The 17921-nt window shown below is 42.8% G+C and overlaps 2 protein-coding genes across 2 annotated transcripts; both read left to right on the top strand.

The window, feature by feature from the left end:
* Nucleotides 1-814: 814 nt before the first annotated feature.
* On the top strand, nucleotides 815-7993 carry LOC101268961 (ERp57). The gene is given in 13 exon segments (NM_001281398.1): nucleotides 815-948; nucleotides 2369-2447; nucleotides 2635-2752; nucleotides 2868-2975; nucleotides 3103-3232; nucleotides 4922-5038; nucleotides 5324-5449; nucleotides 5735-5917; nucleotides 6404-6512; nucleotides 6760-6888; nucleotides 6974-7053; nucleotides 7169-7226; nucleotides 7889-7993. Coding segments are annotated over 13 exon segments (1476 nt in total).
* Nucleotides 7994-14116: 6123 nt separating this feature from the next.
* isg20 (interferon stimulated exonuclease gene) lies at nucleotides 14117-17522 on the top strand. The gene is given in 4 exon segments (XM_021598693.3): nucleotides 14117-14366; nucleotides 14369-14481; nucleotides 15550-15750; nucleotides 15933-17522. Coding segments are annotated over 4 exon segments (618 nt in total). The 5' UTR covers nucleotides 14117-14263; the 3' UTR covers nucleotides 16134-17522.
* The last annotated feature ends 399 nt before the right edge of the window (nucleotides 17523-17921 follow it).

Here is a 17921-nt window from a genome sequence, read left to right as displayed (position 1 = left end):
ACACTGGTTCCCGATCCCGCACAAGAGAGAGAAGAGAGCGGTGTTTTGTTAAGACCGTGACTGTTTCTTTTTCCAGTTTAAAATGTCTTAAAAACTTCTGGAGCTGGACGTAGTGCGGGGGTAGCAGGAAAGAGACTGGGGCTTGCAGGTCGACTGGGATCAGCCTCAGAGTCCTGAGGTAAGATCCCAGCCAGAACCGTGCGAGGGCCTGGGTCTTAGGGTAGTGCATATGGCCCAGTACATCACTGGGGCCAAGCTTCCTGCAATCCAGGAAATCATATAAAATTGTCAGAGACTCCAGTCACCCAAGTCATAGACTGTTATGAACAGATATGAATAGGCAATGAACATAAAAATAAAGACTATTTTAATATCTGTGATTGTATGTTATTTTTCAAACAAATAACGTTTGTTTTACTGTATTTTAATTAATTGAGCTAAGGGATCAATATCAGTATGATTTTTTTTCAATACAATTATTCACGATATAGCCAAGGAGATGAATGGAGATTGGTCGTGAACAAGGAAATAACGTGTGCCGGACTCTTATTGGCTGATTAAGACAGTATGACGCTGTTTAAACTCCAATGGTAAGATGCCACACTTGGGTTCCTTTGAGAAGCCCCGGTAATACACATCCTCACCACTAACGCTTTCTCTCTTTCGAACAGTGCCACCAACATTGGGCCTAGCGAGAAAGCCTTGTACATTAGGTTTTCCCCCCCATTTAAAAACAAGCTTTACATTTCAAATTGCGCCTCTTTTTATTTTTTTTTATTATTGCAGGATTTAGAAGACGTTGGCGCGTTTTACAATGTTGAAATTGTTTTTCTTTGTTGTTCTCGCCCGGGTTGCCCTGGCGAGTGATGTGATTGAATTCACGGATGACGATTTTGACAGTAAAATTGGAGACCACGGGATGATTCTCGTGGAATTCTTTGCGCCATGGTAAGATATACTAGCTGTGCGTTTCTGTATATCTTATACTGTTCAGTTACTCACGCAAGAGGAATAACATTAGCTTGTCCAAAAGGTTAATGGGCCTTTTTAGAATTGATATAAACGTGTGTTAACGTTAGCAAAATTTGTGTCCCCCAACTGCATCTAGCTAGCTAGGTACTGTTACCTAGCTGATAATGGTTAGCTCATAGCCATGCACTTCATAACGTATCTAATTTGCCACAGCCTAGCCGTGTGACTCTCCTTTCTGCTCCCATTTGTTAAATGCACTTTGCTACGCGTTATTAAATGTGTTCGCTAACTAGTTAAGGTGTCTGGTTTGTTGGCTAACTAGTTGAGCCTGGCTATCCAGAACGTTTCATGTTTTAATAATAAATGGCCTAATTCGTAGTTTGTTTTGATCATTAGTTTACTAAGTTATCTTGTCTACCTCTAACCTTAAGGCTAAATTAGTAGCTATTACTATTGGAAATGACCTTACAATGAAGTTAACAATAACGACGTCGGGGGTTTGGCCTGCCACTGTTGTAACCCTCTCTTTTGGGTTGTCACTAGTTAACGCAGCCACAAAGTAAAACATTGACCATCTTAAAAATGGATGAAAACAAAACATGTAGGGTTAGGTTTATAATCAGATTTTAAAAAGATAAATTATAGAAATGGGCGGGGCTTAGACATAATTATGCGGAGTGACGATCCACCCTTAGCAGAGTTGCCAAAATTCCGATGCATCCGGATTTCAAGGATGCAACTAAACTGAATGTGGCTTCTTCTCAGGGGTTTATTTTTTTTACGCCTGCTACGTGGTCATTGCTAGAAGGATCCAGGGTTTGTCAATTTTTTTTGGTGCATTTTTATTTAAAGCGTATCCTAACCTTAACCTAATTCTCCTAACCCGCTGGGTTGAATTTTCCTAACCTGTCAAATCTGTTAATTAAAAAAATGCTGGATCTCTTCTGGCTATGACCCTGCTAGGTTCTATACCTCAGTGACAATATTAGTTTAGTTGTAACCTTATGATTGGCCAGTGAAGCTTGGGTGGCTACTCCCGATTGGTCCCCAAAACTTTTACATAGTTCAACAATGCTGTCAAACTTGATCAGGGCTTCCTCAGATAATCAGAGCCAATCTATCCTTTTCAAGATGGTTGATCAGATTTGATAACTTCATACAGGTTTGTATTTTCCAAGCAATATGTGGATTTCCTTTTTTCTCTCAAACCATTGCTGCTGCATTTATTTCAACGTCCATTTACACGTCAATTTGATCTGTCACGGTGGTATCAAATTCCCCCTGCTTTTAGCTACCACTAAGGCCTGAACGGTTCACTGCCTGGGAAGGCAACATAAGGGCCAAGATTTTATTGTTTTACAGATTATCAGTTTACCTCACTTTGTTTGTCCTGTAGGTGTGGCCATTGTAAAAAACTAGCTCCGGAGTATGAGGTGGCAGCCACACGTCTGAAAGGCATCGTCGGATTGGCCAAGGTACTTCAGCCACCTAATGCACCTTACATTTTTGACCTTTTGGTCTTAAAAGGTTGTGTGTGTGTGATACCTACCCCACACTTATGTAAAGACAGCCATGTCCATAAGGTTTCTATAAACTGAGCTAGTTGCACAGTTTGTGCTCTAGGTCACACTTAAGTGATGGCCACCTGACATCTTGCTTTAGGTCGACTGCACGGTCCACAACAACGTCTGCCAGAAATACGGAGTCAGCGGTTACCCAACACTGAAGATCTTCAGAGATGGAGAGGACGCTGGTGCCTACGATGGACCCAGAAATGCAGGTATTTAGCCTTAACATTCAATATCGTCTTGTCCTGATGGGCTGAGTCACTCACTGCCTGGTATCCACCTAATTACATGTTTTTGACCCTGTATTTCAATCGTTTCTCTTGTCAGATGGAATTGTCAGCCATCTTAAAAAGCAGGCCGGCCCAGCTTCTGTGGAGCTCAAGACCGAGGCAGATTTCACAAAGTATGTCGGAGACCGTGACGCAAGTGTTGTGGGTAGGTTTTGCCTTAACGTTGAGTTCTGCATGAATAAACAAAACCAAATGACTGAGTAAAATGTCTACTTTTTGCCTTTGTCTGATATTTGACTGTATGCTGTGTTTCCTGTGTCTGTCTTGTCCAGGTTTCTTTGCTGACGGTGGAAGCCCAGCCAAAGCAGAGTTCCTGAAGTCGGCCAGTGCCCTCCGAGAGTCCTTCCGCTTTGCACACACCAACTCAGAGGAGCTTCTCCAGAAGCATGGCGTGGAGGGAGAGTGAGTGTTCTCTGATCATTGGCTTGTTCATTCCTGTAAAGGGATGGTTCACTCAAAATACAAACATGTTTTCTCCACTGTAGGCGTAAGGTAAGTGGAAAATCATGTTGTATTTTAAGTGAACTGTCACTTTAATCAGGGACACAAACTAGTCACCTTTTGGTGAAATTCGCTGTTTTGAATCCAAAATGGGTGACGTACGTGAATCGTAAATCCAATGAGACGTTTACGGGGGGGGGGTTTATCACTACTGGCTGTAAGCGAACGAGTGATGTGCATTTGGAGCAATACTGGCTGTATCCAAGGCTCAGCCAATCGTTCACATAACAGAATGCAGCACGCGACTGAAGAGAGGAGACACAACCAACGTGCTATTTACAGCAGCGTGTCCCCTGAACGATAACGAAGAGGTAGGTGAGAAGCCTGACCACGGAGACGGGGGTGAAATGAAGGTGATGAAGCGTACTTCATGAGCTGTAACTGGAAGAAAACTGGCATTTGGAAAGTTTGAGATGAGGGAGAAAGTGGGGTGGAATAAGTATTAGCATTGTTAAGTATCTTGTTAGCTGGATCGACTTCTCCTCCGTAAGCTAGCCAGAGAAATGTTGAGCAAGATTAGCTAACTTGGACTCAATTATTTGATCAGCTATTGTTTGAAAATTAGCTGGCTAATAGTCAGACCGCTAGCTAGCTAACGTTAGTAACCTAACCAATTCGCTGTAGTATTCTTGCCATTCCTGAAGTTATAACGCGTTAGTTGCTTATTTTCAGAATGAGAGAATTAAGTGAAAATTAGGAGTTTGTTAAACAAGTGGATTCAATGATCAAGTGGAGCTGGAGCTGGAGCCTGTCTTAAACTGGATGCCACTGTAGAGTTGAAAGGAACACCAAACACTTTCCCTCTTTCAATACAGTGGATAAAGAGGTATGCCAGGTGTGCTCTCTGCCTGAAATAGATTATGCCAACATAGGGTATCATGCTCTGCTGGCACATTGTAGAACAGATGTCCACAGGCAGACAGTGAACAATGTAGTAATGTGCAGTGTAGCACACAGATATTACTTTTGTGTGAGTTATTTCATTTTTTTTACTCCGTGAACTTTATTTTTGCACACATGTAGCCTTGTGCATTTGATAGATGTCTTCTATAGTGGCCACTATATAATAGAGCAATTCTATTTCTACTTTAAGATGTGAAAAAAATCTACTGCGATATTTAGCTGTGTGTGTGTGTGATCACAAGTGTTCTATTATAAAGGCTGTCATGGCCAACTGCAATATTAGTGTATTGTTTTTTTTTTTTCTTAAGACTCGAGTGTCATTTGCAGTAAATTCTAGTCAACAAATAACATTGGAATTTTTTTTTAGCTGCTAGTTAGGTTCACACAAACCACTTTTACACACAGGCTGTTCTTGTAGATCATATTCTTTGTTTAATTAGTTAAAACCTGCATTTTCCTGCAAATTTTTTTGCTCTCCCATGTTTCAGTGCAAAAATGAAGTGTCACCTTTTTGGACCCTCACTGTGTTTGCGTCCCTGTTTTAATAATGCTCACTGTGTTTGCTTCCCTGTTTTAATAATGCTCACTGTGTTTGCGTCCCTGTTTTAATAATGCTCACTGTGTTTGTGTTCTTGTTTTGATGTGTAATCTGATGCCACTATCATCTCGTGTTCTGCTTTATTGCAGGGGAATCATTCTGTTCCGTCCATCACGCCTCAACAACAAATTTGAAGAGAGCAGTGTGAAGTTCAGCGAGGACACGTTTACCAACGCCAAGATCAAGCCGTTCATCCAGGACAACATGTGAGTTTTACCACAATATTTTCTCCCTTTTGTGTTGCTGGCACTGGTGAACCTTTTTTAGGCAGTTTTCAAGGGATTCTTATTGAATGAGTTCTTGGGAGACGCGTTGACCAGTTTCTCTGTCAAGAGCAGCCTTTAAAAAAAATGTTTGTTCAATCCCACGGTCTAGAATGAGGGGATTGTGTTTTTCTTGACAAGTTGTACCTCTAGTCTACTGCGTCTTGCATGCTGACATTTTATGAAACAAGTTGTACCTCTTACACTGCATGTTTTCTTCTCCGTCAGCTTTGGAATGTGCCCCCACATGACTGACGACAACAAGGACCAAATGAAGGGCAAGGACCTGCTGGTGGCCTACTACGATGTGGACTACGAGAAGAACCCCAAAGGCTCCAACTACTGGAGGAACCGGTAGGGTCCCTAATAAATAACACTTATTCCCAGGAGGGAACCTTCCTTTTGTCTCGTGTGCTAAGTTTTGTTAACGTGTAATCTCTCCAGCTGTGAGTCCTTAAGACTCAACTTGTACCTCATGTTGTGGACTCTGAAGGCTGGTTTCCTGGACATGGATATTAAAGCATGTTCAATGGAGATTTGCAACAGATTTGCATTTCAGTGGCCTATTTGGGATGCATGACAAATGTTCCAAGGCGTTGTTATATGCATGAACCCAACTTCCTCTCTCACTGTCTATAGGGTAATGAAGGTGGCTAAGGGTTTCCTGGACCAGGGGAACAAGCTGAACTTTGCCGTGGCCAGCAAGAACAGCTTTAGCCAAGACATCGCTGAGATGGGCCTGGACGCCAGCTCCGGGGAGCTTCCCGTGGTCGGTATCCGCACCGCCAAGGGAGACAAATACGTCATGACCGAGGAGTTCTCGTAAGTGTCACTTATCACCACACAACTCCAAATGGCTCTTCGGACATGGTATCCCTTAGGATAGGGTGATGGACATTGGTGGAAAATTTACTGGTTTAGAGTTTATTGATCATACAAGTGCTACCTGTTTTTTAACTAGGGAATTCACTTACTGTTTGAGTGTGCTCTCTCACTCACTCAGTGTAATCTGCCATAGAACGGAAGATTTTCAAGCATCCCTTGAAAAAAATGTTAAAGCTTTTGGGGCTTTGTCGCCAAGTTTGACATTTGAAACTCTCTGCAACAAAGGATATCAGCCAGGACCGCAGTTTAGACGCAGACAAAGATTTATATACGTATTGTCTTACTACCAGCAAGTTAAATGTACACTTTCCACTGAATATAGCAGCTCTAATGGGTCATTGTGCCCTCCTACAGATAAAACCCAGACACAGGAAGTTTCTATTTCTCTACTGGTTCAGTACAATGCCTTGGGTTTTTACACAGACGTGACGGCAAGGCCCTGGAGCGTTTTCTGCAGGACTACTTTGACGGCAAGCTGAAGCGTTACCTCAAGTCTGAGCCAATCCCTGAGAACAACGACGGCCCAGTCAAGGTGAGTCGGCGCTTGAGACTGACATTGCGAGCGGTTGGGCGCGTTCAAATCGGACAAAATGTGAAATCGAAGCAGCAACATCGATGGTTTCCAATTGGAGCAGTGTGTTTGGGGGAGGATCTGTTTGTGTTGCACTGTCTGACAGATGTCCCTGTTTTACTCCACGAAGAGGCATGGCTTTTCAAGGTTTGTCTGTGTAAACCATTCTCACCAAGGCCAACCCTTTCCATCCTTTGTCGTCCTCCAGACTGTGGTAGCTGAGAACTTTGACGCCATTGTGAACGAGGAGGACAAGGACGTGCTGATTGAGTTCTACGCCCCCTGGTGTGGTCACTGCAAGAGCCTGGAACCCAAGTGGAAAGAGCTGGGAGAGAAGGTAAGTGCTACTGATTTGAAATGATGTGATTATGGCCATTCTTCATTGGCACGTGATACTAACCCCCCCCCCTTCTACCTCGCAGCTGTCCAGTGATCCCAACATTGTCATCGCAAAGATGGATGCCACAGCCAATGACGTGCCATCTCAATACGAAGTCAGAGGGTGAGTGATACATTTCCAACAGTCATAACTATTTAGCAAGTGTTTGAAATGCAGGCGGTGTACATGTCATGGCTGTTGCTCCTTAATCATCATGCTTTTAAATTCCATGTTTCAGATTCCCCACCATCTTCTTCTCTCCAGCTGGACAGAAAATGAGCCCGAAGAAATACGAGGTTTGTCCCGAGTATACACACAACCCCAGATAGAACAATGACACAGATATTTCACCGGATGTATAAATGTGAAGCATCCGCTTGGCGTTTCCACTCACTACCAAATATGGTGATGAGAGGAAGCTCATTGGTTACCAGTGGGAGAAGATGGAAGGAGACGGATTTTGGGTTGACATTCTGGTAATTTTCTCATCGGTGAAACAACCTTTGATCTCAATACTGTTTTTCTGTTTCCAAAACTAGAATCTGCTATGAACAGAGTGGACTAAGTTTATTTTTTTAATTAAATTTTTTTTGTCGACTTCACTCTTTGTTTAAAAAAAAATATGTAAAAAATGTTATTGTTTAGGAGTGAAAAGGCAAATTGAGTTATTCAGAGTAGGCGTTCCCTAACGGAAATATGCAAATGTAGACTACAATACCCATAGGTTCTCGCTAGCTGCTACTTGTTCTGCCCACTACAACTCATTTGTTCCCATTTGAAACAACTGCTTTGGTCTAGCTTGGTTTAGTTGTAAAAAAAAATATATATCTTTATAAATGCATGTGTTATAATTTCTGGCTCATAGATTCCAAGGATACTCTCACTCACATGTAGGACTTATTGTGTCACATTGATGCTGCAGCTAACCTGGCTTGTCAATTGTTTTTCTTTCTTTCAGGGAGGTCGTGAGGTCAGTGACTTCATCTCCTACCTGAAGGAGGAGGCCACCAACCCCCTGGTGGCTCAGGAAGAGAAGACGTCCAAGAAGAAGATCGAGCTATAGAAGCTCAACTGGAGCCCACATTCCAAGGAGGGGAAAACACTGACAACTAAATTATATTCCAATCTTTAGTGAACTACAGAATGCTCTGAGCCCAGTTGAGATGAGGGTCCTGCCGCTCTGCGAACACTGTGGAAAGTGGTGGTGGTGTCCAGGGCCTGCCTGAATATTTTATTTTTTGTTGCCTCAAATGAAATTGAGTTTATTTCCCCTGGTCTGTCTGTACCTCTGATGCACTTTGGTACAATAACAATTTCCAGTCATCTATTAGTTTATTATTTCTGGAAGAGGGGAGTTATGGTGAATTCCTTTTATTTTGTACCACGTCTTTGTTTTTGTACATTTGAAAGGATTGTGAAATAAAAAGGCCCACAACCAATATGTTTTGTTTGAATTTATGAGATGTGGCTCGTTTCTGAATTCCTTGAGGGGGGGGGGTTGTGATCTAAAGAAAACAAATCTGGTATTTCTAAACTATATTCTTCCTGATTGGTGCAGCGGTCTAAGGCACTGCGTCTCTGCTAGAGGAGTCACTAAAGACCCTGGTTTCGATTCCAGGCTGTGTCACATAGGGCGGGAGTCACAGGGCGGGCGGCACACAATTGTCCCAGTGTCTTCCAAGTTAGTGTTTGGCCGGGGTAGGTAAATAAGAATCTAACTGATTTGCCTAATTAAAGGGTAAATTAAATCGCACATCCCGTAGTGTTGCACTTTTAACAGGCCTGTTTCCTGGATGCAGCCTAGGCTAACTCCTGGACTGAAATGCTCAACAGAGCTACTGAAAGGTTGTTTTGGACCTGGTATAGGCTTGTTTCCAGGAAACTGGCCTTGTCTGGAAGTAGCCTCTTACAATCAACAATGTGCTCGTGTCTTTGTACTAAAGTAAAGTGTCACGGTTTATTTTCATCTAGTGAAACACTGCCTTGCTTCTCAACGAAAGTGAATAGTTCACACTTTGTAGATGTTGCTGTGTAATTTCATTGATCCCAGAGCAGAGGTGTGAAAATCCGCTTTGACCACTGACAATTCCTATTGAAGTGACTGGTGGGGCGAGGCAGCGATACTGACAAGACAAAACACCCTTCCTAAATTTGACAACTGATTTTCTGGAAGTCAAAATGGAATTGAGCCAGCCATGATTACCTGACCCTGGGTTTTCCACCTAGGAAAAAGATGACTATACACAACATCTACATTTGGTGAAAGGTGAAATGACTTAAATGTAATTTCAACATTTTATTGAACCTCCAACTAGGCAAGTAATTTAAGAAAAAAATATTATTTACCATGACGGCCTACACCAGCCAAACCCTAACCTGGACGATGTGCGCCGCCCTATGGGACTGGAATCGATACAACCTGGAATTGAACCTGGGTCAGTAGTGACACCTTAAGCACTGAGATGCAGTGCCTTAGACCGCTGTGATACAGACTGGAATGGAACCAGGGTCTGTAGTGACTCCCCTAGCACTGAGATGCAGTGCCTTAGACCGATGCGCCACTTGGGAGCCCAAACATACTTGCATACTCATGGACACAGTATCAAAAATTGGTCTATGAACAATTTTTATTAACCATCATACATCATACATCATCCAGTATTTACACACACCATTTTTTTTTTTTTTACAACATTCAAGAGCTATTTTTTTTTATTTCACTACTGAAGAAGCCTGACTCAAATCACCTACTGATATTTCAAACATCCAAAATGCATTTATTATTCCATGCCTCGTTAAGTGAATTAATGCCAATAGTTATTAACAAAGGGGTTTTCATTCGGTTTTGCTATTTTATATTTACATTTCATGTAACATTTAATCATTTATGCAAACCAACAATTATACTGTTTACGAACAATGGAGTAAAATAAGTTTATATTTTTACCCTTAATCAATGGCATCAACATATTGATAAACCAATGAACACATATGTGAAAAACAGTATAAATTCAGTAGATATCTTCCACCTTGTCAAAATTGTGCATGATATACACTTAGTGTACAAGACATTATAGACACCTGTTTCCATGATAGACTGACCTGGTGAAAGCTATGAACCCTTATTGATGTCACTTGTTAAATCCACTTCAATCAGTGTAGATGAAGGAGAGGAGACAGGTTAAAGAAGGATTTATAAGCCTTGAGACATGGATATTTTTTTTTTGTGTGTGTGTGTGTGTGTGTGTGTGTGTGTGTGTGTGTGTGTGTGTGTGTGTGTGTGTGTGTGTGTGTGTGTGTGTGTGTGTGTGTGTGTGTGTGTGTGTGTGTGTGTGTGTGTGTGTGTGTGTGTGTGTGTGTTAAATAAAGGTTCAATAAAATAAATACTGAAAACTGAAACAAACAAAGGCAAACAGATCAACCCCACTGTTCAAGCCTGCTGAAGGTGTGGTTGCGTGGTAACCATCACTCCCGGCTTTACCAGGGGCACGCTTGAGGTGGTCTCCCACAGCTCTGCGCACAACATGTCATGTTCTGTGGCTTTGCCATTGAATTTCTTGACTGCCCCTGCAACACAGAAAGAAACACTTAGTTATAGTATATAAAACACTCAAAGTGATGGATATGTGACATCTATGGCCTCGGTTATACCCGGGCACGTAAATGCAGCTTCTGTCATCCGATCACTCCAAGCTGCATTAGGTCTGGATACGCGAAAGTCACATTGTGTTCGCAATAGGTTATTATCTACCAGGACAGGCATTGCGCTCGGAATTTAGTCTAGATGCAATCAGGCCACTGAATATGCACAAGCAATGTACAGAGATGTGGGGAAAAGCACATTATATACCAATTACCTTCATAATGACAAAGAACACGTGTGTGTCTGATGGGAAATAAACTTTTATACAACCCAAAGGGGCGAGAAATGACATGAATATCGGTGGACAACTTGCATTAGTGTAAATGAACATAGATGATGGAACATATTCCCTTTTTCTTATGAGATGAATCGCTACGGTGACAAATATTTACCATTTAAACCATGTGTGACCTCTCACCTCACTGGCTGTAGAAGTGTTCTGCCTAGCCAGTCCCTCAACAGTTATCAGAATGAGCTCCCTCACTGGGTCCTCAGAAGAGAGGAAGGCTGGGGAGAGATGGAGGGATGGAAGGATCAATTCATCCATCATTCAACAAGTCAGTAAAATAACGAGAACGTTGATAAGCTTAAATATCCATCTCCCATCCACGGAGAGACCTAAATGCTGTATCTTACCCTCCAGACAGTGGTGCAGCGGTCTTGGGCACTGCATCTCAGTACTAGAGATGTCACTACAGACCCTGGTTCAATTCCAGGCTGTATCACAACCGTCCGTGATTGGGAGTCCCATAGGGCAACGCACAATTGGCCCAGTGTGGTTTTGGTTTGGCCAGGGTAGGCCGTCATTGTAAATAAGAATTTGTTCTTAACTGACCTGGTCAGTAGGGGGTGAGCGAATCATCACTGGTTCATTCAAACACAGGCCAGGGGCAAAAATGTACTTTTTGTTTTACCAGCCACTGTGGCAGGCCACTCAGATTACATTCCCCCAAAAAACAGATGCCCATTCTTTAATGTTTCTAAAACAAGAAATGACCAGTGTTTTATGACCAGTGTCTTTTAACCAAAATATTAGATGAGACAAAATGTTCAGCTGCCCCTTTAAGGGCTGGAGGTTACCGTGGCCGCTTGAGTCGTGTCAAGAGTGTCTGTGAGATTTGGGATCTGACTGCTAGGGCATCTCTTCGCTGTCAGTTGAAGCAGCAGACTCAAACTAACGTTGAAAAACAATCGAGCTTGTGAACAAAACAATGTAAAGAGCCAAGAAACACGCGGACAAAGTCTCACATTGTACACTTTAGAGTAAATAAGAACAACTTTTGTGTCTGTGTACAGCGCCTCCAAAAATGAATCTATCAGCACTTCACTCAGAGCACAAAACTCTCCTGCCAGGCAGTGTTGCCACAGAACAATGCGAGGTGTTGCTGCCTGAGGTGGGATATAGGATTCGTATTTATTTGTGCAATTAGCAGCAATGAAGCAACACAGCAGAAATACTTTGAAAACAGCTACTGCAGAATTTTTCTACAATAAATGGCAACCCGCACATGGGCTCATTCTTGACTGTTGACTATTTTTATTCGCAAATGTGATGCTCGCAATGTAGAGAGCCCTGCAAATTGACCACCCGCCAACGTGGCTGGTAAATTAGACATTCTTACCAGCCAAAAACTTAAATATACCCGCATTTGGCTGGTGTTAATTTGATGCCCTGGACATAGAGCCTACTACTATACAGAGAAATGGCGTCTTTTTATAGGCACTTTCGCCGCCATGGTTCATAGGAGTTTACATGGAAACAAATTGCGTTTTTGTAGGTTTTTTGGGATAAACACGGAAAATAAGGTCTGTGGCAAACACAGGCTTAGGATATCTTATGTTTTGTTCTAATAAAATACTCTACGTCAGCCAACGTCACTTTTTGTGGTACTGCCTGGGATGGTACAGCCTGACATGATACTGCCTGGAATGGTACAGCCTGACATGGTACAACCTGACATGATACTGCCTGGAATGGTACTGCCTAGGATGGTACAGCCTGACATGATACTGCCTGGAATGTTACAGCCTGACATGGTACTGCCTTAGATGGTGCCTGAGATGTTACTGCCTAGGATGTTACTGCCTAGGATGGTACTGTAGCTGTGGTAGAAAGTTGATTTGCGATGTTCTGCATCAGAGTGCCATCAGGTAGCCTGATTTCAGGTGTGTCCATTTTTAAACAGGATTATTAAGGAAATATTATTTTATAAATTTGTATTTGTATTTAACATTTAAGGTTAAGGTAATTGCAACGCATGTAAACGTTTTAACCGAACTATTATATTAATTTGACTATCCACAATATTCGCATTATTGTGTGCATGTAACCGTACTCAGTGTTTCAATCGGTTTGAATCAGATTTGAATGGTGGAGGATTATTGATAAAGTAACTAACTGTTACTTTCTATCCAGTAGAGGGCAACATTGTTGCTGTTTTTCAATACAATTTGTTGACGTGGATGTTCTTCCGTAAAATGACTGACAGCGGCTCAGGAGTTGGTATTCTTCTTTGATTGGTAGAAATGCATGAAAGGTATATTATATAATCCAATCAGAGTTGAATGCGAACCCCAAAGGCGGGATTTACCAGCGTACAAGCCAATCAGTGCCAAGTTATTAACATTTGTAGAGTGTTCCGGACGGGCGCACATGTCAGTTGAGGTATGGTATGCTACCAATGTTTTAGGATATTATTTGTTTGCAAAGCGTTTTGGTTAGTCAATGTCTCTATCAAGCTAGCTAAGCATGTATCGTATGGTTGTGGTTTGACGGCATTTTGATTGTTCATGTGATTTTGCCACGTTGGTAACACGTTGTCAGAGCACGCGCGTTAGCTTAGCCAATGATGACAGATACAATGTTGCTAGTGTTCGCGTCATGGTAAGACACACATGTATCTTTGGCATGTCTACTCTTAAAGGAAAATACCACTCAAACGATCTTTTAATATTTGTTTCATTTAGTTCACGGATACAGTCCCAACATGTTTTTGCCGATCAGCGGTCAAGTTTTCAAGATGTAGAACTTTCCAAATACAGTAAGCGTCACAATGAGGTGCAAACATTTTGGGGTTGTATCATCAGTGGACTAATGCATTTTCCCTTTAAGGAACGATGTGAGGTCAAAGTTGCAGATTCTCTACTTGCGTATCTATTTAGCGTTTACAAATAAAATAATTAATTAATGAGTTGGCAACAAACATTTTTTTTTTTCAGATATACTACAAGAACAATGTTTGAAGCAGGGACTTCAATTGGAAGTAAAAACCCATCGCAATTATTGGGGACTGATCTACAAGTATAGATATTTATAGATATTTATCCCGGAACGCAATGCTCCTTCATACTGTTGAGAATGCCAGAACACGGAATAAGCATCAACAAAGGAAAGTGACAGAGGAAAACATTGAAATGCTGGACAAATTACCTGAGAGACACACCTGTCTAGAAGTTGGTAGCACCCTAAAACCCACAGACTCATGGACTAATTTGGTTAAATGTGGAGTAACCCCTATTGTACAGGGTTCGCTGATAGCTGCTTCTGGGGACAACAGGGTAGCCAACCGGCAGACTTCAGTAGGCTAAAAGCTGGTTGCGGCTGCTTTAAATGAACGATGGGAGGTGGACAGTGGGTTATTTTCTGAGGCCAGCCCACCAGCTAGTGGACACCGTTCTTCCTGCCACAACATGTGCCCGACCAATGTGGTGGCTATAGACTGTGAGATGGTTGGCACTGGGCTAGGTGGGCGCACTAGTGAATTGGCACGCTGTAGCTTGGTGGATTACCATGGCACGATAAGTACATCCGTCCGTGCCAGCCTGTGACCGACTACAGGACCCGTTGGAGTGGCATCCAGAGGCACCATTTACAGAACGCTCTGCCCTTCCCAGAGGCTAGGACCGAGGTGAGCAATGAGACCATAACCACCTGGCTTTGGCATAAACTCTTCTTTTGAGTTCTTTATTTTGTGGGAAAAGAGCAGTCTGTATGCTAGAAAGCCCAACTGGACATAGGTTTCAACTGTTGGTCTCTAAGGAAAGGATGTGTGCAAAGGCAGCCATTTATGATTTGGTTAATTTTGTGTGCATACTCTCATTGGTAATTATTTAAAAAATTGAACCTTTATTAAAATAGACAAGTCAGTTAAGAACAAATTCTTATTTACAATGACAGCCAACCGGGGAACAGTGAGTTTAACTGCCTTGTTCAGGGGCAGAATTACAGATTTCTACCTTGTCAGCTCGGGGATTCGATCTAGCAACCCAGTTACTGTCCCAATGCTCTAACCACCAGGTAGCCTGCCACCTCTACACTCTAACCACTAGGCTACCCTGCCACCTCTACACTCTAACCACCAGGCAGCCTGCCACCTCTACACTCTAACCACTAGGCTACCCTGCCACCTCTACACTCTAACCACCAGGCAGCCTGCCACCTCTACACTCTAACCACTAGGCTACCTGCCACCTCTACACTCTAACCACTAGGCTACCCTGCCACCTCTACACTCTAACCACTAGGCTACCTGCCACCTCTACACTCTAACCACTAGGCTACCCTGCCACCTTTACACTCTAACCACCAGGCAGCCTGCCACCTCTACACTCTAACCACTAGCTTACCCTGCCACCTATACACTCTAACCACTAGGCTACCCTGCCACCTCTACACTCTAACCACCAGGCAGCCTGCCACCTCTACACTCTAACCACTAGGCTACCCTGCCACCTCTACACTCTAACCACTAGGCTACCCTGCCACCTTTACACTCTAACCACCAGGCAGCCTGCCACCTCTACACTCTAACCACTAGCTTACCCTGCCACCTATACACTCTAACCACTAGGCTACCCTGCCACCTGTACACTCTAACCACCAGGCTACGTGCCACCTGTACACTCTAACCACCAGGCTACGTGCCGCCCCAATGGTAATGGACACCAATACTAACCAGTCTGCTTTCCTTGTCCAGATACTACGAATACTGGAGGGGAAAGTAGTGATTGGCCACGCTCTGTATAACGACTTCCAGGCCTTAGACTTGACACACCCAGGTCACATGATCAGGGACACCAGTGGCATGCGTCTGCTCAGACAACTGGCTGGCTTCTCCACAAAGCGCTGCGTCTCACTCAAGATCCTGACAAACGGCCTCCTAAACAGGAAAATACAGGTGAGTGCTCCCTGCCGTCTAGGTGTTTTTTGGTGACCATTTTTTTTTAAGCATCTTGAGGTTAGAGATCTGAATAGAACGACAGATCATAACAGCCTTGACAGTGTTTGGGTTGGTCAGGGGGTGTCAAACTTTGTCATTTTGACTCTATGATGACCAATGATCTTTCTCTTCCCTAACAGGTTGGAAGAAAGGGCCACAGTTCAGTGGAGGATGCTCTGGCTTCTTTGGACCTGTATAAACTAGTGGAGAGGGAGTGGGAACAGGACATGCGAGACAGAATGAGGGACTGGGACATAGGCACTCTCCCAGACCCCGCTACCTCAAACCACTACATGCAGGACCAATACTGGCCAGAGGACTTGACTGAGGACAGTCGGTGAGAAGGCTGGAGGGCAGTCGGTGGGCATAGTACTAGGCCAAGGGTAATAAGTCAAATGATTAAAGTTGCCGAGCCTGGCAGTATGGTTTAGTCAGTAACAAGTGTTTTTCTGACTATGGTTATCAACTCAATCATCCAAGCTGGGAGGGGTTGTCTCTTCAGCCATTTGGTGTAGCCTGCAGCGTTCAGCCCGGCATCCGCTGGGGACAACAGGTGTGTGTGTGTCCCTTTGCAGACTCTTTTATCCGAAGCGACTTAGTCAAGTGCTTACATTTTTGTGTACGAGTGGCCCTGGGAATCGAACCCACAACCCTGGCATTGCAAGCACCATGCTGTACCAAACCATACAGGACCAGTGGGTCATTGCAACAAAGGTCTGGGGTACAGTCAAGTGGTTCAACGTCAAAAAAAATGGGTATGTTTTCATTGAATTTTCAAAGTGAGTGGTCTAACAATGCTCTACCTACGTAGCCCCAGTCACAGCTGAATGAATTTTGCCGTGCGAATTAAAATGGACGCGCGCGCGTCAACTTTTGCCCACAAAGGCACAATTCCTCCCAGTTTGAATGTGGGCAACGGACAAGGTTGCACACCTTTTGCTAAAATGTATGTTATTGATGGTTTTTGCACTTGAAACTGAAATATGTTGGTAAAATGTAAGCTATGCATCTTATCCTCTCACAAGGTTGTCTATGGTAAGTACATTTAGTAGGAAATTAGCTTTATGAGGAATTGTTCATCTCTATCAATGATTTGAAGTGGGAGGAATTAAGAAGTAGGCTTGATGATAATTGGGAATACAGCCTGTGTTGAGGTTGACGTAACTTGCCGATACTAGTGCTAATCAGATGTGAAACGTTGTAACTTTACTTTAAACGTGGTTTGGAAGTATCAAACAGCGTGTTGTGAAAATATTTGCATGGAGTTTGAAGTTGTGATTTGAATAATCATGTTGCAGACACGATTGTGTTCATTTTGTGGAAAGAAATGTTGGCGTTGAATTTCAGTAAAATGGCTGCTGTTAAACAATGCCTTTAACTGTAAATGCACATGCAATGTTCTGGACTTAGGTTTTATGCAAGGTGAAATCATGGTTCTGTCTGGACGTACACTCAGTCCAAAACAATGGAGGCTGTTGAGGGGAGGACGGCTCATATTAATGGCTGGAATGGTGCCAATGGAATGGCATCAGAAACATGGAAACCATGTGTTTGACGTATTTGATACCATTCCGCTCCAGCCATTAACACAAGCCGGTCCTCCCCAATTAAGATGCCACCAACCTCCTGTGGTCCTAAATGACTTTCTTGAAGAGGTTAAGCAGAATGTTACCTCTTGTACTTTTAGAGTTGATGCTGTATATTGAACTTATTAAAGTTAGTGAACAATACTGCCAACTTCGTGTTTTCTGTTGCTACTCCAGGAAGGTCCTGCTGTGCCCTAATTGAATATCAATATATTAAAATAATCTACTAAATGTATTGTGCACTGTCTGAACTGGACTTAAACTGCAACTTTTTATTTTTTAAATTTCTCTTTCATTTTGTCTTTTGGGGTCTTGATCGACTAGCACATCTTCTGAATTTAGAATTCTAAATGTTCCACGTCAGAACACATACTTTGTCCCCAGTCTAGAAAGCCTTTTGTTTCCTATCATGGAAATAGTTTTTTTCCCCCCAGTCTTTAATACTGATTTCCTGACTCCCACTTGTTTTTTGTTTTTTTTACCCTCAAACTATGTGGGAGTGCAAGCCTTAACAAATAAATGGTTTCAGTCTTTTTGTTTCAA

The sequence above is a fragment of the Oncorhynchus mykiss genome, chromosome 4 (genome assembly GCF_057628025.1).
Source record: "Oncorhynchus mykiss isolate SJ-2025 chromosome 4, ASM5762802v1, whole genome shotgun sequence".
Classification (NCBI taxonomy): domain Eukaryota; kingdom Metazoa; phylum Chordata; class Actinopteri; order Salmoniformes; family Salmonidae; genus Oncorhynchus; species Oncorhynchus mykiss.
Note: the sequence above shows the minus strand (reverse complement) of the source record. Positions and strands in the feature narration are given on the sequence as shown.